The sequence below is a fragment of the Nothobranchius furzeri genome, chromosome 3 (assembly GCF_043380555.1).
Source record: "Nothobranchius furzeri strain GRZ-AD chromosome 3, NfurGRZ-RIMD1, whole genome shotgun sequence".
Lineage (NCBI taxonomy): Eukaryota > Metazoa > Chordata > Actinopteri > Cyprinodontiformes > Nothobranchiidae > Nothobranchius > Nothobranchius furzeri.
The window spans coordinates 52,196,674-52,224,555 of NC_091743.1; the positions used below are offsets into that span (position 1 = coordinate 52,196,674).

At 40.8% G+C, this 27,882-nt stretch overlaps 1 protein-coding gene across 3 annotated transcripts in view; it reads right to left on the reverse strand.

The window, feature by feature from the left end:
- The window catches only part of LOC129152218 (uncharacterized), a 76,604-nt gene extending 52,908 nt beyond the window's left edge, over positions 1 to 23,696 (reverse strand). Inside the window, exons 1-12 of one of the 3 annotated variants that reach the window (XM_070549316.1) lie at positions 23,605 to 23,696; positions 18,157 to 18,273; positions 17,910 to 18,013; positions 17,167 to 17,439; positions 16,980 to 17,073; positions 16,789 to 16,856; positions 16,478 to 16,696; positions 16,310 to 16,375; positions 16,110 to 16,232; positions 15,929 to 15,979; positions 15,788 to 15,850; positions 15,575 to 15,707 (exon numbers count right to left, since the gene is read on the reverse strand). In XM_070549316.1, the coding sequence (XP_070405417.1) occupies positions 15,575 to 15,707; positions 15,788 to 15,850; positions 15,929 to 15,979; positions 16,110 to 16,232; positions 16,310 to 16,375; positions 16,478 to 16,696; positions 16,789 to 16,856; positions 16,980 to 17,073; positions 17,167 to 17,439; positions 17,910 to 18,013; positions 18,157 to 18,265 (1,303 nt within the window). In that variant the 5' untranslated portion in view covers positions 18,266 to 18,273; positions 23,605 to 23,696. Of the gene's footprint in view, positions 1 to 15,574; positions 15,708 to 15,787; positions 15,851 to 15,928; positions 15,980 to 16,109; positions 16,233 to 16,309; positions 16,376 to 16,477; positions 16,697 to 16,788; positions 16,857 to 16,979; positions 17,074 to 17,166; positions 17,440 to 17,909; positions 18,014 to 18,156; positions 19,644 to 23,604 lie in introns of those variants that run through there. The other 2 variants (XM_070549315.1, XM_070549317.1) reach the window with 2 other exon arrangements.
- Positions 23,697 to 27,882: the final 4,186 nt, after the last annotated feature.

The following is a 27,882-nucleotide window of genomic DNA, read 5'->3' on the forward strand; positions in this document are numbered from 1 at the left end:
CTGGGAAATTTTCTAAAATTCGCCCTTTCAAATAATCATCCCAAATTTGTACCAGGTAACTGAAGACAAGTTGGGGTTGCTTGGCGTCACTTTCTGGGAGTTTTCTGCAGAAGGCGGGGCTGTGGCGGCACGGCGAAGTCAGGCGTACCACTTAGGCCTTACGTTTGCCTCCCATTTCGTCATTTCTAAAGATATCGCCACGAAACTTCTTGGGAGTGATCCTAGTCCTGCCCCCCAAAAAATGGGATGTGAAAATCCGGTGGGCGTGGCCTATTTTCTGAAATAGCGCCCCCTAGGACCATTAAAACTGTCAGCCCCAAGCCATGCTTTGACTGAGGATTACGAAATTTGGTACACTAATGTGGGGTCTCAGGACCTACAAAAAAGTATCTTGGAGCCAAGAACCAAGTCGCACAGGAAGTCGGCCATTTTGGTCCAAGTACTCGATTTAGTGGTTTTCGCACACGTTGTTTGGAGAGTGTTGCACCATCGCCCTTTTCACCAATCACCTTCAAACTTCTGCTATAGACTCTTAAGACAAAGGGGAAAAAACTCAACCTACGGATTTTAAATAAGTATAAAGGTGTGGGCGTGGCTAAGCCTCAAACTTTGACCTGTCGCCACGCCACTCTTTTTTTCACAGCTCCCTATTGGACTCCTTTTAACCAATCACCAGCAATCACTGGTAAATAGCAGCAGACAAGTTGAGGTCACTTGGTCTATAGTACTGGCAGGTTTCGAATAAAGGCGGGGCTTTGGGATCATGGCGAAATTCACCATCACGCCATGGAAATACGTTTGTCTCTCATTTCTTCAATCATTGTGACATCACCACACAATTTCTGATGAGTGATCTTACTCTGACCCCTAATAGAATTGGACAGCTGAAGTTTGTGGGCGTGGCCTATTTTCTGAAATAGCGCCCCCTAGGACCATTAAAACTGTCAGCCCCAAGCCATGCTTTGACTGAGGATTACGAAATTTGGTACACTAATGTGGTGTCTCAGGACCTACAAAAAAGTCTCTTGGAGCCAAGAACCAAGTCGCACAGGAAGTCGGCCATTTTGGTCCAAGTACTCGATTTAGTGGTTTTCGCACATGTTGTTTGGAGAATGTTGCACCATCGCCCTTTTCACCAATCACCTTCAAACTTCTGCTATAGACTCTTAAGACAAAGGGGAAAAAATTCAACCTACGGATTTTAAATAAGTATAAAGGTGTGGGCGTGGCTAAGCCTCAAACTTTGACCTGTCGCCACGCCACTCTTTTTTTCACAGCTCCCTATTGGACTCCTTTTAACCAATCACCAGCAATCACTGGTAAATAGCAGCAGACAAGTTGAGGTCACTTGGTCTATAGTACTGGCAGGTTTCGAATAAAGGCGGGGCTCTGGGATCATGGCGAAATTCACCATCACGCCATGGAAATACGTTTGTCTCTCATTTCTTCAATCATTGTGACATCACCACACAATTTCTGATGAGTGATCTTACTCTGACCCCTAATAGAATTGGACAGCTGAAGTTTGTGGGCGTGGCCTATTTTCTGAAATAGCGCCCCCTAGGACCATTAAAACTGTCAGCCCCAAGCCATGCTTTGACTGAGGATCACGAAATTTGGCACACTAATGTAGTGTCTCAGGACCTACAAAAAAGTCTCTTGGAGCCAAGCGCAATGTCACACAGGAGGTCGGCCATTTTGGTCCAAGTACTCGATTTAGTGGTTTTCGCACACGTTATTAGGAGAATGATGTCTCGTCGCCCTTTCCACCGATCACCTTCAAACTCCTGCTATATACTCTTAAGACATAGAGGAAAACTTCAACCGTCGGATTTTAAATAAGTATAAAGGTGTGGGCGTGGCTAAGCCTCAAACTTTGACCAGTCGCCTTTACGTTACTTGACTTAATAACTCCCATGTGCATGATCAGATCAATTTCAAACTTTGTCTGTGTGATCACTGACCACATCTGAAGACAGTGACAATGTGGACAGCTGACATCACCTAAGCCCCGCCCCCTGACTACAGGAAGTCTACTGTTTTATGGTGAAATGCTCATATTTGTCCCCTCTAATTTAGTCAACATGACACTAAGGTCATGCACTGTCTTCATGATGTTGTAATGACCATTCAGATCTGATAGCTTTTCAGAAAGGGAGGGGCTTTGATGCCATGGCGATTTCTGGCGTGACGCTGTGACCTTACGTTTGACTGTAACTTCCACAAACAGCCTCCGATTTGTACCGAGACTGAACATCACATCACCAGTGTGGTAAAGATAGAGTATCTCCTAGTGGTGAGACGTGTAATGGTGGGCTAAGAGGGGATGCTGAGTCAGGGTGAGGTGTGGACGAGGAGGCCGTTCACGGTTTCTGGTGTCGGGGTGGTTGACTTTCTGTTCTGCCAGACGTGCCCTGGTGCCCCCGGCTGCCGGCCAGGATGGAGAAGCGCGTAGCTGGGTTTGGAGAGCGTCTGGGATGGAGCGGAGGGGGTGCGGAAGGAGGGCGAGCAGCTTCGCTGCGAGGGCCGAACGACGCTGCTTGCAGCTTTAATTATTATTACGCTTTCTTTTTTCTTCCGCGTCTTTGGGTGGCCTTTAGGGGGTCTTAGCATATCCAAAAACTCACCAAATTCTGGCCCAATATAGAAAGTGCGTGAAATTTACGTATTTCACTGGCGATGTGAAAGTTGATAAAAAAGTGGCTCGACAGCGCCCCCTAAAGAGTGAAAAATACCCCTCTCCATAAAGCTTAGTTTATCGTACAGTTATGAAATTTGGTATACTGGTACTACTCAACAGTCCGCACAGAAAAGCCTCTTGCAACCATGGTCAATATAAAACAGGAAGTCGGCCATTTTGGGTTGAAATGGCGATTTTTAGCCGTTTTGGCCATTTCTAGGGTCTATATTTGGTTGAACAGTTTCGTCATTTTTCGTACCATCGTCTCTAAAATAGTGTGCCATCGAACAGAAGCGATGGACGATTCAAATGAGAAAATAAAATTGACTTTTCGTAAATACTGAAGGGGCGGGGCCAGGCCTCAAAGTTCGAGCACTCGCCAAAAAAATTCAAATAGCTATAATTTCATAAATGAAAGAATTACAGTTAAAGTAACTTTCTATGGATAATTGCCATCGCCCCCCAAAGACAAATGAATGGTCGCTGGATGATGTCACACAAGCCCCGCCCCCTCAGGACTTAAAAGGTCAAGTTTTACTGGGAAATTTTCCAAAATTCGCCCTTTCGAATAATCTGCTCAAATTTGTAGCAGGTAACTGAAGAGAAGTTGGTGTTGCTTGGCGTCACTTTATGGGTGTTTTCTGCAGAAGGCGGGGCTGTGGCGGCGCGGCGAAGTCAGGTGTACCGCCGTGGCCATACGTGTGCCTCCCATGTCGTCATTTCTATAGATATAGTCACGAAACGTCTTGTGAGTGATCCTAGTCCGGCCCCCCAAAAGATCTCATGTGAACATCCGGTGGGCGTGGCCTATTTTCTGAAATAGCGCCCCCTAGGTCCATTAAAACTGTCAGCCCCAAGCCATGCTTTGACTGAGGAGTACGAAATTTGGTACACTAATGTGAGGTCTCAGGACCTACAAAAAAGTCTCTTGGAGCCAAGTGCAAAGTCGCACAGGAAGTCGGCCATTTTGGTCCAAGTACTCGATTTAGTGGTTTTCACACACGTTGTTTGGAGAGTGTTGCACCATTGCCCTTTTCACCAATCGCCTTCAAACTTCTGCTATATACTCTTAAGATAAAGCGGGAAAAATTCAACCGTCGGATTTTATACAAGTATAAAGGTGTGGGCGTGGCTAAGCCTCAAACTTTGACCTTTCGCCATTACATTACTTGACTTAACAACTCCCATGTGCATGATCAGATCTATATCAAACTGTGTCTGTGTGATCATTGACCACATCTCAAGACAATGACAATGTGGACAGCTGACATCACCTATGCCCCGCCCCCTGACTACAGGAAGTCTATTTTTTTATGGTGAAATGCCCATATTTGTCCCCTCTACTTTAGTCAACATGACACTAAGGTCATGCACTGTCTTCATGATGTTGTAATGACCATTCAGATCTGATAGCTTTTCAGAAAGGGAGGGGCTTTGATGCCACGGCGAATTCTGGCGTGACGCCGTGACCTTACGTTTGACTGTAACTTCCACTAACAGCCTCCGATCTGCCCGAGACTGAACATGGCAATCAACAATCATGCCCTTTATTCAACGAGGCACACACGGTTGGTGAACGTTGTGTAATGTCACCACAGCGCCCCCTACACACCATTAAAACTGTAATAACTCCTACAGACGAGGTCGTAGCTGCACTAAACTTGCTATGTGTCATCACACAAAGGCACCCAACACAATCCTGTAGCAATTGGTTGATATTGCTTTAGCTCCTCCCCCTGACATTTATTAGGCCCTGAATAACACTTGCATCATGCAATTCACACCAAACTGCACACAAATGGCTGTTATCAACCCACAAACTTCTTCATGGAATATTCCCTAAATTTGGAATAGCGCCCCCTAGATACAATAAAACCTTTGTAACTTCTGCAAAAAAGCTCCAAACTATATCTAACTTTGTGGGAGTCATCACACAACTGCAATCAACACATGTGTGTGTTCACTTGTTCAAATAACTTTAATTCCATGCACTTACAGCTTTTTGTCTTTAGATGACCCATGCAACATTTGATTGATGCCAAATTAACAGAAAACAATGTTTGATAACCAAAGATGAGCTCTATGGGATTTAGTTGTAAATGGTCACAGCGGACCCTAGATGGGTTCAAACTTTATTAACTTCTAAAGACAAGGTCAGAATGGCATTATATTTGGCTTGTGATGTGTTTGAACAGATTGGAACTAGGAAGTTTTTTCCTGTAGTTCCTAGAACAGTTTTAGCTCATACTCTGAAGCAGGGACTTTCGTTGTTTCCTATGAAACTAACGAGACGTGGGCGCTTGGTGAGCTATGCCCCTTTCTTGATTTTTGCATCGTTTCTGTTTCGAATGGAGGTTGGAGTTCGAATTAACACACAGGAGTCATAATACACTATATTCTAAATCTATGGGATGAGATGTGTATACCAGGTTTGGAGTGGCAGAGCTGCTAGTAGGTAGTAGGTGCAGTGTAGATGCTGAAGGATAAAATATTTAAGAATTAAATCATTTTAATAACCAGAGATTGCACATTTGCATATGTAATAAGACAGTTCTGTACCTGGTGTAGGGTGGCAGAGGCTGCCAGGAGCAGGTTGAAAGAAGCTGATGCCTCTGCAGATGCTAGCTGTGTTGTAGCATTTGGATGGATAAACATTTCCGAATAAGCCAAGTTTAAAAATACCTTTTTCAGTAACAAAGTGTCCTAAACTAAAGCCTGATTCATTCTTCTCCGTCAGCTCCGCAAGGGACAGACACGCACGGCTTGACGGAAGCGTTTTGCTCTCATACTTCTGTCTTCTGGGGAGTGTTGCAAAGCAATTCCCCGGCAGGACTACAGAGGGCGTAGCGTCGTTCTGTGGTATTCTGTCATGTATCTGGTCCAAGATAATGTGTTTATATTGTTTTTTTGTATATAGGAGACTTTTTAACACAGACAAATTTGTCTCTCATTCTCCTCCATGCACTTGCCACTTCTAAACCCATGTTTCCAGTCATTTCCGACCACAAATAAAATGCTTGCTTCACATCTTTTCACTCTTCCAGTCACATCTCCCATGAGTCCTGGACCACTCTGACGTTACTATTTGGTATAGAGGTTCATGAGTGGCACGCGCTCCAGACCTGCATCAAAGTCCCATCTCCTAGTTTGATTGACAGCTGCTGTTTTTGCCTCACAATCAGTTTATGCAAGATTCAAAGACCTGTGAAAAATAATGTAAATTCAGGACTGTCCTACAGAAAGGAACGAGGTCCCTATTGGCAGCATGTCAGTCACTCAGGAAGGCTCAGAGTAGAGGCTGGAAAGGTAGGCAGGATCAAACCATTTTTGAGACAGGGGAGATTTGCTATATTATTGTTTGTTAAACAATGTTTTGACCTATTGTTTTTAGATATTAGTAATGTGTGAAAAATCACCATAAATTGTAAAAATAAAGAGATAAATAAATGTTAAATGTTAGGGGTGCTAGAGATGAATTTAGGGGTGCTTCAGCACCCCCAAAAGCAGGCTATAAATGCCCATGGGTGTGATCTTATCAGTTGTCCTTGAAATCAAAATGTGTGTTTAGTTCTAGGGTGAATTGCAGCAAGAAAAATTTTAAACTTAATTTTTATTGTTTTTTGCCTTTTTGAATAATAGTTTTTCCAGTAATCAACACAATTAGCAGGGCAACACAGGGATTTGAACCCTGTCCCACAAGTGGGAGACCAGACCATTGCCTTTGCTTTTTTGTGCATTTTACCAGGTAAAGCAAACCCTGCATTAAAACAGCATGAAATTCACCAGTTTAATTTTTAACATTATGCATAATTTGGTGTTTAATTGTTACATCACTCAATAGTGATGAATGAGAAGCCAATTGTACTAAAGGTTTTCAGTTTAATTTCAGTAAATGCCATCTTAATGCAGGAAACGAAACCTTTAGAAAGCTTTTAAACACATTTAATTTTGATGTAAAAAATACATGTTTGAAAGCTTTCCAATACATCCTAGACATTTTGCAACAAAGAAGATGACACACACACACACACACACACAAAAACAATAAAATTAGTGTATTAATTCCTGATCTGGACAGATATGTTTTTAGTTTGATTAAAATGTGGGTGAGGGATTAATTCAGAGGAGAAGGGGAAAGAGCATTCTAGAGCTGAGAGAAGGTGGGAAATGGCTCAATGTTATTTTGACTAGGTCAGTAGGGGACATGAAAATTGAAGAAATCACAGAAATGGTGAAGCATAAAGCAGCAGTCAGTGGTTTTTCCTACATAGGCGTGGTGCTGCACCACACCCGAAATTCTAGTGCCATGACAAATGCACGACACCAAAACGTTCCGCGTGTTACTACCCTCTTCGTTGCTGTCATGACAGCGAAATAGTTTGTGAATGTAACACTTCTCACCTATATGCATCAGAGAAATTTCAACACTCAGTTTAAAAATCTTGCTACACTCCTGTGCACACATTGTCCTGCAACCCCTGCTTTCACACATGGAACGCGGCAGCGAAGTTGTCCTGAGTGTGCACAACCCCTCAACGGCATCGTAACATGTACACTGCTTAAAAACAATACATCTAATATATTTCATGTAGAAAAGTTCTGACAGACTATATGGACAATATATATATAAGTTCTATTGTCATTGCATAGGTGTACAACGAAATTGACTTTGCTCTCAGTAGAGATAGCTCATGTAAGGAAAGGTGAAATATTAGTAAAAGTAAAGCTAAAATAGAACACACACACACACACACACACACACACACACACACACACACACACACACACACACACACACACACACACACACACACACACACACACACACACACACACACACACACACACACACACACACACACACACACACACACACACACACACACACACACACACACACACACACACACACACACACACACACACACACACACACACACACACACACACACATCTTTACATTACAAATTCTGCAGTCAGGTGTTGTTCAAATTAAATCTGGTTTTTGAGGTAAACTAAAGCCGTGTAAAATCACACATGATGCCCTGATGATCACTAAAATATGTTGGAATAACAGATGCTTCTGTTATATACTTGTTGGATTTTACATAGACATGATCTATTAAAGTGCCTTTTTCAGTTGTTGGCTGTTTGACTATTTGGGCATAGCCTCTGTCGGTCAAAAGTTTTAATATTGTTGATGATTTTAAAATGTCATCATTAAAATCTCCCATTAGTACTAATGTCTCACTTTGTACCTCCAGCCAGTCAAGCAACTTTGTTAAATTTACTTTAAACAAAGAAAGGGGATACAAAGGAGGTCGATAAATGAGTCCAAGTACTATGTGTAAGTTAACAAAGCTATACACTAAACTCTCCAAGTTGACGTCTGGAGCCTGCAACATTTTAAATGCCACACCATCTGCAGTATAAAAGCCAACACCACCATGTTGTTGTTCTTGAAAAGCAACCAATGACTCATGGGTACTAGAATAAGCTAAACCTCGTGGGCAGTTGTAAAAACTATAGCCATCAATCTGTACTGCATCTGATCTGTCTGTAGATACCCATGTTTCTGTGACAGCAATGCAATTAGGTTGCAAATGCGTGTGCAGAAAGCCAAGTCTTTAACGTGTCGATTCAGACTTTGGACATTCATTAAAAACACAGTGAATGCAGAAGAGTTAAATCTGTCGAACTGTGAGTTTGGAGTCAAAAAAGGGGTCATTTCGTTAACTGCAACTGTGATGTCATCTTTACAATAGATTCGTTTTTCATCAAAGTCCTGAATTGTGAGTCCTGAAAGACTTGTTACACGGCTAAGTGCTACATATGCTTGACCTGGTGCAAATATTTTCCTAAAACTAACAACGGCGTTTTCAAGAGTGAGTCCCTGAACTTTATGAACCGTAACCGCCCAAGCTAATTTAAGAGGAAATTGTCGACGTAATCCACCTTTAACAGTGGCCCTTTCCTCCTCGGGTTCAATAGGTGTAGATCCAGCTAAATTTGATGACAGAGACTGGGAGTTGTTCCTCCTCTGCAAGCCTACACGATGGTCATCAAACAGAACATAAACCTTTTTAGGAAAGGTGTCATTTTCTAACATTACCATTTCTGTCACAGTACCACAAATTCCGTTTACCAAACCGTCATTGACATCCACATTTTTACACAACATTACACGAGCACCCTTACCCAACTGTAACACTTCTGACAAGTTAGTATTAGAAGCTCTGGCATGATTCCCTTCCAACAACTTCAGTTTGCCTGTTCTTTTATCATTAACATAATCTTTGGCTGTAATTGATATGTAATCAGGACAAACGTGACATAACTGATGGATGTTGTGATTATTTACTTGATTATTTGTTGCAAATGTGAAACAGGTGAGGCAAGCTCAGCATTGCACATAAGTTTTTAAAACCTTTAAATCCTCAGGTAACAATGGTGTACCTTTTGTATGAGTTCTGATTCTATTTAGCAGTCCAGAAAACACAGCATCTTTCTGTCTAACGACTTCAGTTAACTGTACAACTTTAAATAGGCTTGACCATAAGTTGCTACCTACACCATCAGAATAGAGTGGCTTCCCTTTAACAGGAGGTAGCTGGAAGAAATCTCCAACAGCCACTACACTGACATTTCCAAAAGGTGAAAAATCACCCGTTTGTTTAATTTGACGTAATCTACCATGAACATAGGACAATAGGTTATGATCGACCATTGATATTTCATCAATAATAAGAAGCTGCAAATCACAATATTTTGTACGTAAAGAATTTAGTTTTTCTTCACCCAGAGGAGTGTACGGTAACCGTACATCCTTTCCTATAGACAGTGTAGTGTGGATTGTTGTTGCACCTAAATTATATGCTGCAATCCCAGTAGGAGCTGCCAATACTACACATGCATTATCAGGATGTCTACAGCTTGGTGACAGTAATCTCTGTGTTTCATATTCTATTGCTCGAATTAAATGACTTTTCCCAACGCCCGCCCCGCCTGTAACAAAAACATGCAGTGGTTCAGGGTTATTACCATTAACTCTATCTACACACCACTGCCTGATTTGATTAAAAACAGAAAACTGTTTTTCATTTAAAGACCTAATCAATGCCAGACCTTCACCTCTACTCATCGTGTTTCTCTTCTCTAAATGTGCAGTTTGGTTTGAACATGGAGCCAAATCTGGGATTACTTCTGCCTCGTCACTTACTGTTGGTTCTGATTCTTTCAGTATTTCAACACACTCTAAACGTTCCATTTCAACTGCCGGACACAACTCACACCATGCATCTTCTAAAATTACATCACCGACTATATTATTCACAGCATCCAAATGATCAGATTCCAACTCAAATTTACCCCGATTTAAATCTACAACAGCCTTTACCGAGTGGTTTGTTCTATCAAAAAATCTAATTAAACCAGTTCTGTAAAATTCCTCAAAAGTTTCACAGTTAAGCTTAAGTTGACTATCATGGCGGTACGGTAAAAACAACTGCAAAATGCTTTGATAAAATTTCTCTGAGTCTTTCGTTTCAGAGAAACGCGCGTAACGAACAACCGCTGGTTTAGTCCGAGTTCTTTTTGTAACAAATCCTAAATCATTACTTAACTTTATAGGATTTCTACATTTTTCGTTTTTACTCAAAACACGATATTCTGATGCAAACGTAGCCAGGCACATATCATTGAACACATCATCATTTGGCCTCTTCTTATAACGATCAACTAATCCGGTCATCCACATGTCATCTGAAGTAAGATCTTGTGATGCTGCTTTTTGCCTCAAAACAGAAATAGGCAAACTCATTTTCACTATATTATCACCAGTGGGAACAAACACAACTTTCCTAGAACACTCCTTTAGATGCATGTTAGTTAGCCTGTAGACTGCTTCTTGAGCACAAACATCCCGATTATGAAGATAAACGTTACCAAGACTCTTCAAGGCCTCTTTAGCACTAAGATTACCATCTTTGGCTGCTTCTCTTTGAGAATTAGCAAGCAGAAGGCCAATTTCCCGTTCACTTTTAGACATGTAAGATATTATGTATACACAGCACGCATAAGCATCGACGCAATACTGGATATCAAGATTAGCATTCCAAGCTTTTAACAGCAACTTGCTATACTGATTAATCCAGATTTCATTAACTTCCCTTTTCAAAACAACATGTGTATTTCGACTAAATCGTTTATATGCCATCTCAAATAGTTCCTGACTGATACCCAGGCCCTGAAACAGACCTTCTACACTGTTATATGGACAGTCTTCACTAGAAATAGCAGTCTTTACTTTAGTTAAAATGGCACTTGCTACTTCTTTGTCCATTTCCTGTTTACGTGCTTTATCTTGAGACGCACAGGCACTCTGTACAGTGCTATCTGTTTTATCACATTTGCAAGTCTTCACTGCATCTTGATACTTTTCGCCGCGACTAATAAAAGTTCTAACAGATGCGGGTCGTGGAAAATTAAAACGACAAACAGTTTTTTTCTTTCTACAAGTCTTTGAATGCCGTTTGGAGTGCTGCTGGACAGATGAGACAACTTCATGTAGTGAATCGTCTTCAGAAGGAAGTTCACATGTGACATATTCATCAACAAATGCAATGACCTCCTCATCTGTGTTCTTATCTAAAATGGGAGCACCAGAAACCCAGAAAAGGCAATGACAGTGAGGAGAACCACGCTGCTGGAACTCAACACGATAATAATAATCTTCTATTTTACCAATGGGATTGGCAGGAGACATTAGCACTTCCCTTAAGAAGACATGCCATCTAAAATCAAACATTCGGGCAGCAGTTACTGGATTCCTACGTAGGAGGTCACATTTATCAGCCCACTCCAGCTGTTCCACTGTCTCTGTTCTGCCTTCCTGTTTCAAAATACTATAAAGAAGGTTAGTCCACCTCAAATCTGCCGAAGAAAATGATGCGAACCAAGTAGGTTTGCCCAACATTTTTACACAGGCCAGGAGGTCTCGCTGAGCAGATTGCCAAAAAGCAGGTGTGCCGCGAATTGGTTTAAGAAACCGGTAGCCATCATCAAACTCTAACAGCTTATTTAAAGAATCCTGATCCTGTATCAAATTACCCAACTTCTGAGACTCACCGCTTTTACCTTTACGTAAAGCTATAGAAACTTTGGACACAACTTGCTCTAGTTCAGACATGTACTGCGCAAAAAATATATACTCTACATTGTTAGCAAATCGACCATCAACATGAAGAAGCCTGTTGTTGAAATACCGATTCAGAGTCAAACGAAATTGTCTGCTTTCATAGTAAGTATTAGATCCTGAAGGAAACAAGACGGGAAAACATTTTGCTTCATTTGTAAAATCTGATAGCAATTTCACTGGATTGTTACCTTCACCTGGAGCTAAATTTAATATGTTATCTACATACTGGTCCAATGCTTCTTGTCCTATATCTACTGGCATGAGACAGGTGTCCTGAAACATACAGTGCTGCTGTCTGTCATGCAATAACTCATCTTCTCCATCTATGCAAGTATCTTCATCTTTACTAGAACCACTATCCTTTTCCAAGACAGATGACTCATCTTCCTGAGTAAATGTGTTAATCCAAGCCTCATTGAACTCTACATCTTTGTAATGCAAATTATGATGTTTTAAATACTGAAGAGCTTCCTGAACATGCTGTGTGTCAACATACTGATAATCATAGTGTCCTTTATATGTCAATTTACGCTTTAACTTAACAGGTAATAAAGACCCCTCCATGTTGGTACGTGGTAACAAACTGCACGTTTCCACTATATTTGCAGGTACACAAACGATCGGGCCATGAACCCCATTCTGACCACCTTTGGGCAGAGCCAACATTTTCATAAATGGTATATTCATCGCTATTAAATGTTGCTCTAATGTATTTAAACATGCCAGTTGAGGTGGGATGGGATCAACAGTCAGCTTGTTGATTGAACTTTCTGGGGGTATCTGACATTTACCCATTTTATAATGACACGTGTAACAGATGTACAGTTTATTTCTACATAATTTAAATTTGCAAGGTAATCTACAGGCATCATTGCAAATGTGCAGATGATTGTCACTTATACATTTATCTGCTATAAGTGACATTTCTTTGGTTTTTCTATAGTATTCTTGATTACAATTTAAGACCTGATGTCTAAACAACAACCGTGAGCAGACACAACACACAAAATCAGGTCCATCTTTCACTTTCTCTAAAAATTGATCTATAACAAAATCAAAGTTTTGTGCATTTAATTTAATCAGCATTCTTTTATGCTGGATACTTTCTATTAAACATGTTTTATGCTCAATATTAAGGTATTTCTTTCTAGTCAACTCTTTCATTTTTTTTCGATGAGCCAAATTATGACGATACTTATACACACTCACCTGTTTAAGCGTCTCTCGATGAGCCAAGTTATGATGATACTTATACACACTCATCTGTTTAAGCTTCTCTCGATGAGCCAAGTTATGATGATACTTATACACACTCACCTGTTTAAGCTTCTCTCGATGAGCCAAGTTATGACGATAGTTGAAAATGGCCCTATGTTTGACCCTATGTTTAACTTTCTCTTTGTAAGCCAAATTATGATGGTAGTTGAAAATGGCCCTATGTTTGGCTCTCCGTTTAACTTTCTCTTTATGTGCAAGAAGAAATTTGTATTTAAATTTGGTCGTGCTGATCTTTTTCATTCTGTAAGCAACATTTTCCTTGTATGCATTTTTCTTCTGACTTTTTATTTCCACTTCAGTTGCCCAACTGCCAATGTACTGCATCCTTGATGAGGCGAGGTACTGCGAAACTGAGGAATACTCACTTCTTAAAATGGTTTGATACGTTTGAGGATTCTTTTTTAACTGATTGACCAAAGCAAGACGGATTTTTCTATGATATTCCTGGGTGCTATAAACAGCTTGACTAAGTGCTCTAAAAAAACAGTTTCCATCTGCCACTATTGATTTATTCATGCATGGTACACCCAATTCACCAATCACACGAGATGATTCATCAACCATTGCCGACTTCACATTCAGACGTTTACTTAAAACCTGTGACACGTCTCTAGAAATGGGATTGAAATGAAAATCTTTAGTGCCAACATCACTAACAAAAACAACAGGGTTTATGTCGGTGTCATCGGTCTGTAACTTGATTGGTTCCGAGAGTGGAAATGACTCTTCACGTCTAACCTCCTTTCCTGTTGTTGGAGGCAACCTTGTTTGTTCAGAAACATTTTTAAATGTGTCCATCTGAACAATGTTAACTCCACTAATCTCAAATAACTTCTGAGTTCCATTTAATTTACTGGCAAACCTCAGAATATATCCAAAAACATTGTCAAGACTACTAAAGTATAAAATTACACTTTTACCGTTTGGATCAACCATTCCATCTGCAGAACGAGCATGTGAATCAACAATAGCATAATGTCCATCTTCATTAAGTAAAGCGCAAGTATTGTCTCCAAGTGTAATAAAACATGTTTCATATTGTGTACACATCTTATTCAAACCATCCCAAAGACTAGTGTACACTCCAGCATTTATAAGTTCGCCTTCAGCTATGTCTATATTTCCACAAACAAAATCCCCATAATTCAACTTAAAAGTCTGTTCGCCCATAACGATTTCCTTTGGCAATTCTGGAACAGAAAGAAACACATTCCCAGCACTTATTAGATTACTGTCACGCAAATGTGTGTACAACTCATCGCCCAAAACAACAACATTGTCTAACATGGCAAAATCCCATGAAAAAACACTTTGTATGTTGTGCTTAGTTAAAGCAACAAGACTAATTGCTGCACACTGAACGCCGCCATATTTAAAACGCCCATCGCTCTGATTAAATGATCCTGTAAGTGAGCTTAAAATTGTATCATTGTCTACAATACTGTTGTCATCAACGTTAACCACACTTGTGCTACATGAAGGAACAGGAGATGATTCATCAACCATCGCAGACTTCACATTCAGACATTTACTCAACACCTGTGACACGTCTGTAGAAATGGGACTGAAATGAAAATCTTTAGTACTAGCATCACTAACAAAAATAACAGGGTTTATGTCAATGTCATCTGTTTGTTCAGATACATTTTTAAATGTGTCCATCTGAACAATATCCACTCCAGTGATCTCAAATAACTTCTGAGATCCCACCAGTTCACTAGCAAACCTCTGAAAATGTTGAAAAACATTATCAAGGTTCGCAAAGTACAGAACTACACTCTGTCCTGTCTGGTCTACCATACCATCTGCGGAGCGTGCATGGGAATCTACTACAGCAAAACGTCCATTATCACAAATGATAGCGCAAGTATTGCCACTTAATGTCATAATGCAAGTTTCATACTGTGTGCACATCTTCTTCAATCCATCCAGGAGAGGAGTGTACACACAAGCATCTATTAACTCGCCTTCAATTACATCTACATCTCCTAGAACGAAATCCCCGTAAACAAGCTTAAAACGCTGTTCTTCCATGTCAATTTCCTTTGGCAAGTCTGGAACAGAGAGAAACTCATGTCCACCTCTAATCTTTTTGTTGTCGCGCAAATCTGTGTACAGCTCATCTCCTAACTCAACAACGTTATCCAACACGGCAAAATCCCAAGAGAAAACACTCTTCTGTTTGTGCTTTGTTAAAGCAACAACAGTAATAGCTGCACACTGAACTCCCCCATATTTAAAACGCCCATCGCCCTGATGAAATGATCCTAGGACAGAGTCTAAAATTGTATCATCGTTGTGTAAAATTGTTTTATCTTCATCAAAATTATTTACAACAGGATTTTGAACAGTTGTCTCTGGAACTACAGACGACAGCAAAACCTGTGAACGCACGCAAGAAGGGGTGTTAGCAGACTGACCTCTGGGTGATGCATGCGCGTGATGGCCAGAAGGAAGCATCACAGCATGGGCAGCACCAGACCCAGAGACAGACCCAGGACAACCAGATGCCTCCTGATGGTGGGGTGAAGGCAGCTGGTCACAGTCCAACACCTATACAGAAGAAATTAAAGGTCAATACATCGTCAATAAAGATTAGTTTAGTTTTTATGTTTGAAACACACGCTTCTTACCTCCTTCCTAGACCGAACAGACTCCACGTCTGCAAGAGGATTTATGCAAGGTGTGGATGCAACCTATAATTAAAGAACAACAACGGTTAAGAAAAATAACACCACAATGTATTTGTATGCCAGATAATTTAATGAATCAACCTCCTGCTGGACACGCCTAGCTGCTTTCTTAAAATGTCGCACAGACGTAGTCTACAAACAGAAAATAATACGGTTAAGTACAATACTTTCAAATATAGCATACAGACAGCCCATATTACAAGCACCAGGAACAACATTACACTTTACATTAAAAGATAATAAACTTTTGCTTTAAAGTTACCTGTAATTCTGTGGGACCATCCGCTGGAGCAATCGTGTCCATGGCAGCCAGAATTGAAGGTGAGAACCTAACGGGATTCAGGGGGATGAAACACTCCTTCAAGGCCACTGAAGTGTCATCAGCCTATTGAAGAAAATTCACCACATATTATCATCTAATCAAAATTCTTTGAAAAAGATCAATCAAAAATATTCACAAACCTTAGAAACAACCACTCGTTTCTTGGGGGAATTAGAAGCCTTTTCAAATTCCCCTGAATGGTTTCTCTGCAATGATAAATAAAAGAAAACACATTTAGAAGCATTACTGGCCCAGTTGCCTAAAATTATAAACATTTTACAATATTTATACTTTATAAAGTCTCTCACCTTCCCGCTAGGTCTCACAAACGTCCATTCGGAAGGGCGTGGAGGTGGAATGCGTTCCACACCCTTCACAACCACACGGGGCACAATACTCGCTTTCTGCGGACGAGACACCTGGTGCTGCACCAGTGGCTTTGGTGCGTGTGTCTCCAAGAACTGATAGGAGGCATTCCACATCAGTTGCGTGAGTATAGGCATCCCGTGATTATCACTGAGGTGGATCTGCAACCACAAACACAAACAAAAGACAATACAAATTTATCATCTCAAACTTAAGAACCTTTACCTGGTTTTCTTCCAAGCAATATACTTACACCATCACGGCACCACAGTTTAAGACGATACCTGGGTAGGGCATCGTGGATCGGCACATAACTTACACCTTCGAAGCAGAAGGAAAAAATTCATGTAAAGTTATACATTGTGATTGTTTGATACCTAAGAGTAAATAGCAATAACGCTTGTCGTTAATACTACCGTTTCATCTAATTATGTTGCAACTTACCTAACTTAGCCGATCTGCGGTGGTACTCCTGCTGAAACAGGTCTTGACGCTCCCAGGATCCAACTAAACGGGGAATCATGGAGGTACAGAAAACCTAAAAAAAAAAAAGAAGAATACAATTATTTTTAAGGATGTACGTTTACTGTCATCTCTCATACCTTCAAAATTACACAAATCAGCCTCTCACCTTAGGCCAGCGACTGAGAACAGCCAAAAGGTACCGCTCAAATGCATCCCCTGCCTCTTCAACTGTTCTGCTGGCCGTAAGGTTGTTAGAAGGAGCCATGACGCAAACAGCATCAGGCTCCCGAGGTAACACAGCCTGTGAAACCTCAAGGCGCAGAAGATCTGCACAAGCTCCTGGAGTGGACATCACACCAAAAGCGAGGCCGCCAACCGGCATAGGGACTATGCCGTCTGCCACGGACCTCAAGTGGGAGTCCCCAACAAGTAGGATGAACTAAATTAGAAAAATTAATAAATACATTTCAATATAAAACAATCTGTATTTTTAGGACATTTCATACAAACGGCAATGCAATATGCTTTTCAGGAAGAAAGAGATCACATTAAACAGTCAAAGTTTACAAACAATAAAACATGAAATGGTAAAACTAATCACAGAATACACCAACATAAATACAAATAAAGATATGTAAAAATAACTGAGCAGCTTAAGTTCTAAATCACAGATTGAGAAGCACCGACTAAAAAGGAAGATGAACACAACTAGGTTTTCTATTAAGATTCAAAAGTTGGTAGACTTGAGGCACAAGTCAAAAAGAAGCCGATTCAGTCTGTTTGCAGCACTGTAACTGATAGCGGCTTCAACACCATCTGACCGTTTCCTTAGAATCCCAGAGTATTGCTAGATAGTATTGGAAGAAAATCTATATTTACATTTTAAATATTTGTGGACATTACACTCACTTTCTTCTCAGGAATCTCATCTGGAAGGACCAACTTGTGAGCTTTGTTAGAAATCAGACTAGTCGGCCAACGACGAACTCGATGACGAAAGCCAGTTCCAGAAACTTACAAAACAAAAACACACACACACAAAAATTAACAATCTTTTTGGCTAATAATTTTTCATCTTACATAAATACAGTATAGATTAAATGAATTGCAAAACACTACAATAATTTGTTCTGCGAAATAATACTGCAATACATACAATTAGCATCATCATTGCTGTGCGTTGGAATCCCGATACGAATAGGCGGAGCTGGACGATTGCTGCGCTTAGCAGCATCCGCCTTGCGTTTGGACTCTTTGCCAGGCATAGTGAATGCTGTTTGAAACATAAAATACATGACAGCACTATTAGAAAAGCAACACAAACACTATGGATTTCTATGTTATCATGTGTCTGTACTCAGTAAAGACAGAATTAGACTCACTCACTCACACCTTTTAGAATCTTATGCAACCATCAATTTGCTAAACTTATATAAATGTAAAAACAATCCTAAATTTTAAAGAGCAAGTCACCCATGACCAGATTCTTACTCAACTCCCACTTCCTGTTTGAAAAATGCAACAAATGCTGTTGTCTAGCAAACCGAGAGGGTGGAGCCACAAACAAATACACACACTCACAACATTGTGACATCATAATGTACCATCTAACATCACTGTGTACCTCTTAGCCAATAGCTATGACAGATTTAAATTAAAATACAGTGCAGAGTTTTTATCTGACAACGGCACAACACTGACAGTTTTAGGCAGAAAATTAAAATCTTAACTAAAATGCACTAAAGTGCAGAACTATTGACTGCGCATTTCTGTAGCACGATTAGACACACATTTATATAGTTTATCAGAAAAAAAGTTGATTTGGGGGCAACTTGCTCTTTAAATGAGTTAATCACAGTATAATCTAATTTAAAGGATAAAAATTAATAACTTGTGTGTGACATCTATGACAAAATACATTAACATAATTATTACTACTTTACTGATAACCCCTGAACAAGGAATCATAATATAAAAATGAAAATATCTAATCAAACCCCAAGAATGAAGTTTTAAATCATGCTAAATTTCAAACTATTGTTTAAAAATATCAAAAGTTATTAAAAGTCAAGTTTGATTAGTACTTACTTGCACTTATGAAAGTGCACATACACCTGCTGTATTTCATATAGAATGCTTAGACTAATTTAAATAGTCAGCAATACATGTACTAAAAGACATTTATTTATAACTGCATTGTATGAAATATTCAGTCACAACATATTTTTTAATTTAGTCTTAAACAATGCAACTTTAATAGTTTAAACACCCCATTGTTATCAGTCAAACTTTTGAATAGTCTTATGGTATTTACATTATTTTACTTAATCTCAGTTTAGCTTTAAGTACTGTAACTTTTAATAACGTTTTACTTATTTCTACATTAAACTTCGCATGACTAAAAATAAACTCACAATATTACATTTTTATTATAATTTTTTCCCCGTGTCCTGTCTGGCTGTGAAGCAAACAGAATTGATGTCTGAATGTTGGTGAAAAGCCTTACAGATTTACTCTCAGGTGGAGCATCAAAGCTAATGTCACGTCTGATACTTTAAACTTTATTGCTTTTGAATAATTTGTCATTCCGACCAGACACGGAATCAGAGATGAAAGATAAAGACAAAGACAAAAGGTGGGGGGAGAAAAGGGGGTTGGGGGTTGGGGGGGGGTCCACAAAAATAAACAATAATGAACAAGAGTCTGCTTCTAGGCCTGCAGAAAGAGAAAAAAAATGGGACACACAACAACACAACAGGAGCAAGCTATCACTGTGTCAACTTGAAGAAATACAATCACACGATAATAATAAATCATAGTGCATTTAGTGGCAACGACAGCGTTAAGACATGTGTGGAACGTGCCCAACCCCATACTTATGAGAGCACCGTGTGAGCACTTGTGTGTGTACACGCGCTTGTTTATGTAAGATTTCTCTATAAAAGCATCCAATAGAGAGTGTGAGGGGCCACAGATCTGCCCCCAAAGATGTGTAGGAGACTAAGAGAGCTCCAAGTCCCAGAGATCCAGCCGCTGCCCCAGAACACAAAACCGTCAGACAGCAGAGCGCTGCTCACAACAGGTGACAACAGCCGGTACCAGTCGCTCGTGTACGTCAAAGCTCTCTTTCATAAGATGATAATCAATAAAACGATTTATATAAAGTGGATCCAGAAGCTGTAGCCCGTCTCTGCCTACAATATTTTGATATTTTACACCCTGTTGGTGGTTTTACTGAGCAGGTGCCACTTTTGTCATACGTTTCTTTTAAAAACATGTTTAGACTTCAGAATACAAATCCAGGCTCTGTCACGTTTGATTGTTGTAATTAAACTTTGTAGGTGGGGAAGGTCAGAAAAGGATCCGATCATTTTATTTTTCCCTCATTTATAGTGACAGAGATAATGGCGCAGTGCGCCTGCCTCTGAATCAAGTTTAATTTTATCTATTTTCACAAGAAAACAGAACAGTTAAAAGCAGGGCTTGTGTTGACCGGACAGTTCCCGTATTTGGCCATTTATTTTGACGGAGAAAGAAAGAATTACTCCGACGCACGCAGACGAACTGACACTTTATTCGTTTCGCAAATCACAGATGTAGCTAAATCACTCAAGAAAAGATTCCCTTCTGAACATCTGAGCTGGACACCGCTCAGTGCAGCTCACTGTCAGCATGTACATAAGGTGCACAGCGAGCTGAAGATGTGGAGAGGGGCTTGGAGAACGTTGCAGAACCATGCAGGAAGATTCCTTCCACTGAAGTGAGAGTTTTCCAAACCCGGTCTCTCAGAGAGACTTCTCACAGAAAATGTTCCCTGATGATGAAACTTTGGCTGAATTGTGCTTGTTCCCAGTGGCGGTTCTACATGGAATTACTCCCCGGGCAAGTCCCCCTTTGAGGTATCCGTGTCATACATCAACTTTTTGTAAACCAACTCTGTTTTTTAAGCGGAAGTATTATTTGACCAATCAAATGTAGCCCTTCTGATATGCAGCCAATCAGACGGGTCCGTTCACGTAATACGCCTGCCCCCTACGTAGACCCTTACCCCAAAATTCCACTATCTCTGCTCTGCCCCCCGCTTTCCACTGCCGCTCGCTTCCCTTGTTCGTCATGCTGGCTCAGATTAACTAACTCACTTTGTGCTGAGGTTTCTGGAATCAGTGTTGCTTTCAAACGTGAACGTGAGTCCGCTCGGTGTCATTAAGCAGCTGATAATAACGGGGTTGACTCCGACACGTGCCTGTGAACCAACCCACCGTTAGCCCCAGGCTCCAGTTAGCTTCCAGCTAAAAGGCTACAGCACTCTCCTCCCAGTCCCACCCTGCTAAAGAGGGCCTGGAAAAGTTCCCCCACACATCAAAGTGATTTTTCATTTATGAGCTTTTATAACCTTGTTAATCAGGATAGTTGATTTGCTGCTGCACATAAACTGTCAGTCAGAAGCTCTGCTAGCCGGTTATCTTAGAGGAGCTAGTTCAATTTGTTAGCTTGTTATCAGAATCATAGTTGCAGTTTCATCATCTGAGATGCTTTTTAAGATCTAGGTAAACTTGTTCAATTTGGGGTTAAAAACAAACGTTTTCACATATTTTCCATGTAGTTTTTTGCCAGTTCCTCTTCTGAAAGGTAGACGATTGTTTTTCTCTTTCCCTCAGAAAATCTTAATATTCTCCTAAGTTGGCCCAGCACAGTTCACTTCCCAATTACAGCAACAGCCTTATATCATAACCACATAAGTGGAGAAAATGTTCAGTAGCAATGAGAGAATTTGCTGTTGCATTTAAGTGATGTTAACTATTATTTAACATTTAAACTTATTTTCTGTTTTTTTTTTTTATTTATTCAAAAACCCTGGTAAGGGATGTTTTCCTGTATTTGGAGCATCAGAAAAAGTTTTATGGTGGAGGTGATGTTTTAAAGTCACTGAGAAACTGCCTGCATGCAGTTTGTTGTTTTGCTGCTAATACAGTAGCAGGTGCAGCTGCTAATACAGTAGCGGGTGCAGCTGCTAATACAGTAGCAGGTGCAGCTGCTAATACAGTAGCAGGTGCAGCTGCTAATACAGTAGCAGGTGCAGCTGCATATTTTTTCAATAAAAATGGTATGCTGTAATGGAATTCATGCATTAGTTTTTGTTTGCTTTGAACCCAGAGCAGACGTCACACACCAGACGACATCAACACTGCATACTTTAGTATTTGTTCATCTATCGTGAGTAATATCGGTATTGCAAAATTAAGCACTGTTATGGAATATCGCAGGTTTCCCTAACATCGTGCAGCCCTACTAAATAGCAAAATTATTTCACACATAACAAACTAAAGATAATCACTACGGCATTGCACTTAGAACTGAAAACACAAACTAAAATTAAAACCTAACCTTGATGCAAAGTCATCAATAATGTCATCATATGAAATCTGCTCCCCTACTGAGTGATTGATACTAATCAGAGCCAGGTTAGTCAGCCGCCCCTGAAACATAGGTGACCTCAGGTATGACTTGATCAAGTTTTGAAAAGCTCCTCTCAGCTTGAGCCACAGTGACTGGCAGAGCAGTCCAAAAGTTGGGTTAGATCTCCAATAGATCTTTATCATGATCCCTACCACCCACAAATGAGTTTCTGGCTACGCTAATGGTGACTTTTGACAGAATTCTCTGAGCTCTGCAGCCATTACACTTTTCACCTCACGCACCCCCTAGCGGCAGCTCGCGCACGCACCACACTTTGGGAATCCCTGATCTACACGACTGAAGGAAGAAATGACGTAGCAGCTGACCGCCATCTTAGATGGGTTCCCACTCACATCATTGAAGTTAAAAAACCCACCCAAAATGACGGAAACAGCGCCATGTTTAATGGGAAGCCATTCAACACATTGCATTCGTTAGACGGACAAGTTCCCTTGCATTTGAAGACTAAACACCCACCCAAAATGGCGGATGGGCCATTGCTTCTCAAACGCACATGTAGCATTTACGTCTTTATTGCTATGCAGAAAAATGTTCAAGTATTGACTATTAAATAAAACGTGACAAAAATGACCCACAAAACGAATATGTCTACAACTTTGTAACATACTTCAGCAATCAATATTGAAACCGTTACATTCTTCTGCGTCAGTGCGGAGACACACGGAGCACTTACGCAGTCAATGGACAGAAATCACAACCGCTCAACAGGAAAAGGAGCAAGCACACCTTCCGTTATTTCACAATAAATCGATAACAAAAAGCGTTATTTTTTGTTTCATATGCACAGGTTTAACAACTTTTAACAACTATCAATGGCGGTTGAACTTTAAATGCACAAAAATAAGCCATAAACACAGTTTCCACTATCAAAGTAGTCACACTTTGTGGATCCAAACACTGCTGATCTCTCAACAAAAAAAATAGGCAGCTTAGCGCACTGTGCAAACACTTTCACTCTCTGTGTAACTGAATCCACACCATCCAACCAGTTAGCTTTACTCGGTTCCAAATTAAATCACAGGAATAATAAAACTGCTTGCTTAAAGATCTGCACAAGAAATTATTTATCAAAGCATTCATTACTCACCATGACAAGAAGTTATTTATCAAAGCATTCATTACTCACCATGACAAGAAGTGAACAAGATGAAAACAACTAAAAATGCTTAAAAATAAACAAACATACTAAAACAAATGACAGAGAACAAGAAACGCAACAGGTAAAGATCCAAACAAACGTACGTGTGCACTCAGAGAAGTCTTACTAAAAAAGACGTTAGATGCAGTTCAAATGACACATATATAGCCAAACTGTGAGCCAATCGGCGGGATGGAAAACATCACGTGGAAAAAAACTCCCAATTAGATTGAAGTTTATTCAAAACACAATGTACTATCGTCCAATCAGTAAGCCAGACTCGGAAATTTCAAAATAAACCAATCAGTTTCTTGAACGACAGACCACGTTACATCCATGTATGGTTTCGGTTTTACATGAGACCGCCCCCTCACGAAGCCGAAGATACGTGGACTCAGCTTTGATGATGATGGGCGATAGAGCTACCGCCAAAGGCTTTCGTTAGTGCTCGGTAGAACTCGGAGATTCTCGACTCCAGCACGTTTTTGGCCGTCACTCGTCACGGTCATCACGCAGACGTAACAAACATGGACGCCAGTGCGCCTACAACCAGCAGCAGCATGGATACCGGATCTCAGCAGCCAATGAATTCAGTTCGGTCTCTTCTCCAATATCCGTTCGAGAGGAGAACTATGGTGGAAAAACTTAATATCAAAGAGCTTGGACCAGATCAGCCCGACGTAAAGATAAGCCAGCAGGAGGAGGAGAGAGGTAAACTGTACACACGAGGCTTCGGGAAGGCTTGGCTAGCTGGATGCAATCACGCTAATGCGTTATTTTGCTTTCCAAACGACTGTGACAGATGAGGCATGGATTGAGTCAGGAGTTACGGACATGAAACATTTTTCTGAGAAGGTGAAGAAACATGAGTTATCCCGGGCGCACATGGACAACACGGTGAAGCTAGCTATGCTAGGCAGAGCTAACATAGCCATGCAGCTACAGACGAGGGACGCAGGCTTGCAGTGAATAAACACAATGAAGAAGTGGATCAGAACCGGCACATTTTGTCCAAGAGAGAGTTGTCAACACAGTGTATGAGCACAAGGATGGCCTGCTCAGATTTTTCCAGATGATCAGAGACTCGGATGACTTAAATCCAGTCACTGAGAGAGAGGCAGGAGGCTTTGTGAGAATGCTGGAGGAAGATTACGGCTTTCTGCTGGCACTGTATCACAAGATCATGCCACATGTGGACATGCTGTTCAACCAGCTGCAGAAGAGGAACATTGACTCTGTCTCCATCACAGGGGTAATCCAGAGCTTCAACAACAGTATACAAAAGATCAGGTACATACTTGTTTATTTATTATTATTGTGATGAAATTCTCCAGTATGTTAGTTTCACAAACAGTAATGTGGATGTGGACCATATATGGTCATGTTATTTTATGTGCAATTTAATGCAGTATTTTTCAACCTTGGTCCGCAAGGCAGCGTGCCAATAGTCAGACACACGTGGATTAATCCCTTTGTCCAATAATGTAAGACAGGAAATAAAAGAGCTGTGCTTAATTCAGGAAATAGTGAAGTTGTTCACAAAGCTCAGAAAACACAAGTTTGTTTAAAAAAAAAATAGCACAGCCCCAACAAAAATATTTTTCACCAGCCGCCACTGCTGGCAAGTGACACCTTTTTTCAAGCGTATCTGTTGGATGGCCTGGCCAGGTAGAACGAAGACCGCACCATGTCAGCAGAAGGGAGATCAGAGCCTCACCCCTACAGTGGCCTCCTGAGGCATGCTTCAAACCAGCTGTCACAGGAAGTTCTCGGGAAGAGCTGTGTGAATTACACAGGGCCACAGGCGTACACAGGTGTGTTACCTGAGCTGATGCACGAGTCAGAGGAGACGAAGTTCAGCTTTGACCAAGCTCTGATTAGATTAATATTTCATGCTAGCTAATTAAAAGTCAACAATGTGTTTGTTTGCTGAAATTGTGTCGTGACAGTGACTTACAGTTAAACAAACGTTAATTAAAGTTAAAGTTGATTTTTGATTGATTGCTTTCAGGGAAACTCATTGGGGTCAAGTATATCTACGACCAAACAGGAGATGTTCTTGAGGACCGCAGAGTGGCAAATGCAGCATTGGAGACAGAGGACGTAGCTGTGGCAGAAGATGAGGGCTTTGAAGAGTCTGAGGATTTTGTGGATCTCACAGTTCCCATTTTGGAAACCATGCTCCAGACTCCTCAACCTGCCTGTTCACATGACTTCTTGACATCACCTGCATCTGAACCCTTCCTAGAGATAGCATCTGTAGAAGTTAAACATGCTCCTGTGGATGCAATGAAAGAAAGTGAGTGATGTTCATGCCCAAATATCACATAGATGGGAAAGTCAAGATGGATTCTTTTATTATGTAAAGTCACATGACATAAGTGACTTTAGAACCAGGTTACTGATTAATTTTGTTCTATGAACCTGTGTCTGAAAGTGTGTGTGTGTGTGTGTGTGTGTGTTTAATAAAAGGTTTTGATATTTATGTTTAGCTGCATCTCCATCAAGGCTGCCTGATTTCCACTCTGATGACACCTGCTCCAGGGACATCAAGGAGACAGGTAAGTTAGATATGATTTGGCTACTTTTGCCCATTTCTTTTCTTATAAATACGTGACAAACATCATTTAGGACTCCGTTGGCCCCGACAACACAGAAGGTTTCAGAGCTGTGCAGAATTTGACTGAAGCACTCTTCAGTCTGAGAGAGCACAACCTGGCTCTCACCCTTGAAAACTCCAATAACACTGTCGCTCTTTGGAAAAGATTGTCAGAACACAAAAAGGAGCGCACCGTTTTTTAACCACGCCACCAAACAACCCTGAACAAAGGCCGTTTTAGAGCAACAAAAAAATCGTTGCACCAGGCGTTGAGTCGACAAAACGGTATATTGCTCACAGCTGTTCAGCCACTGATGCATATTCTTCTACAGATCTTGCCTCAGTCCATTTCTCTTACTTTTGTCCTCCTAGGTTCTATTCTGGAGCACGCATTCCTGGACAGTAGCCGGATTGCAACCAGATTGTTGAAGCCCTTTTTGTCCAGCTCTAGCCTGGCAAGCCAGACTAAATAAATGTATTATTTAGTCTGGCCACGCTCCATTGACGGCTCTCGGTTGTGGGGCGGGTTCTACCGTTGTCTTTCAAATGATCTCCACATTCCACTGGACAATGAATGTGACATACTCTTGTTTCACTCTGTTGCATCATCCCACCCACCAGGCATATAGAGTGCCCTGATTGGCCCACAAAGCGGATAAAGCTCTGTGATTCGTTCACTAAGCAGATAGAGCACTATGATTGGCCCACCATTATGGACCAATCACAGCTCTTTTTGTGTTTGAAACCCCTCTAGGGAGCTGTGATTGGCTAGCCAGAGTCCTGGTAGGAGCTGCTGAGGTTCCAATGGAGCATGCCTAGACCATTCTTTGCAAAGCAAGAATTTGGTCTAGTTCACTAGGCTAGTCCAGCTCTGCATGGCTTACCCAAACCCAAAGACAGTGGAAGGTGTGGCATTTTCAAGGTGGACCCTCATCATTCGTACTTACAAGCACATTAGAGAGTGCATGCCACCATTGTTATCTTAGAACATGGCCTAGCAAAGCCCAGCACCAGTTCCTTGAGCTCACCATGTTTACTGGAAAATAAACCTGATGGCTCATATAGGTTTGTTACTGACTACCGCAAGTTAAATGCAAAAACCGTCCCAGATTCGTTTCCTTTGCCTCGTGTAGAGGATTGTGTGGATAGTGTGGGTTCAGCTACATTTGTTACTAAACTAGATCTTCTAAAAGGCTATTGGCAGGTGCCGCTAACTCCGTTTGCATCTAAAGTGTCTGCTTTCGTCACTCCAGATAACCTGCTCCAGTACACCGTGTTGCCGTTCGGTTTGAGGACGCCCCCGCTACTTTTCAGCATTTTCAGCAAGAACTACTTCTTCTTCCGCCAACCATGGTGTGATACGGCACAATATAAATACCTTAACCCTCCACTGGGGGGCGCACACTGGGCTCCCTGTTTATTCAATTCAATAATTTATTTCACTCAAAAGTTTAAATATACAAACTTCAAATTAGAATATAAGCATTCGAGTGAAATAGGGGGAGGAAGAAGAAAAAATCTTATGACCTACCCCCTTTAACTAAGACAAGATAAATAACAAAAAGTACAAAATAGCCTTATACACAAAAATTAAACCGCTCTCTTACTTCCACAAATAATATCACTACTAAAACATTAATCCTCCATCCTAAACCCACCAAATCATA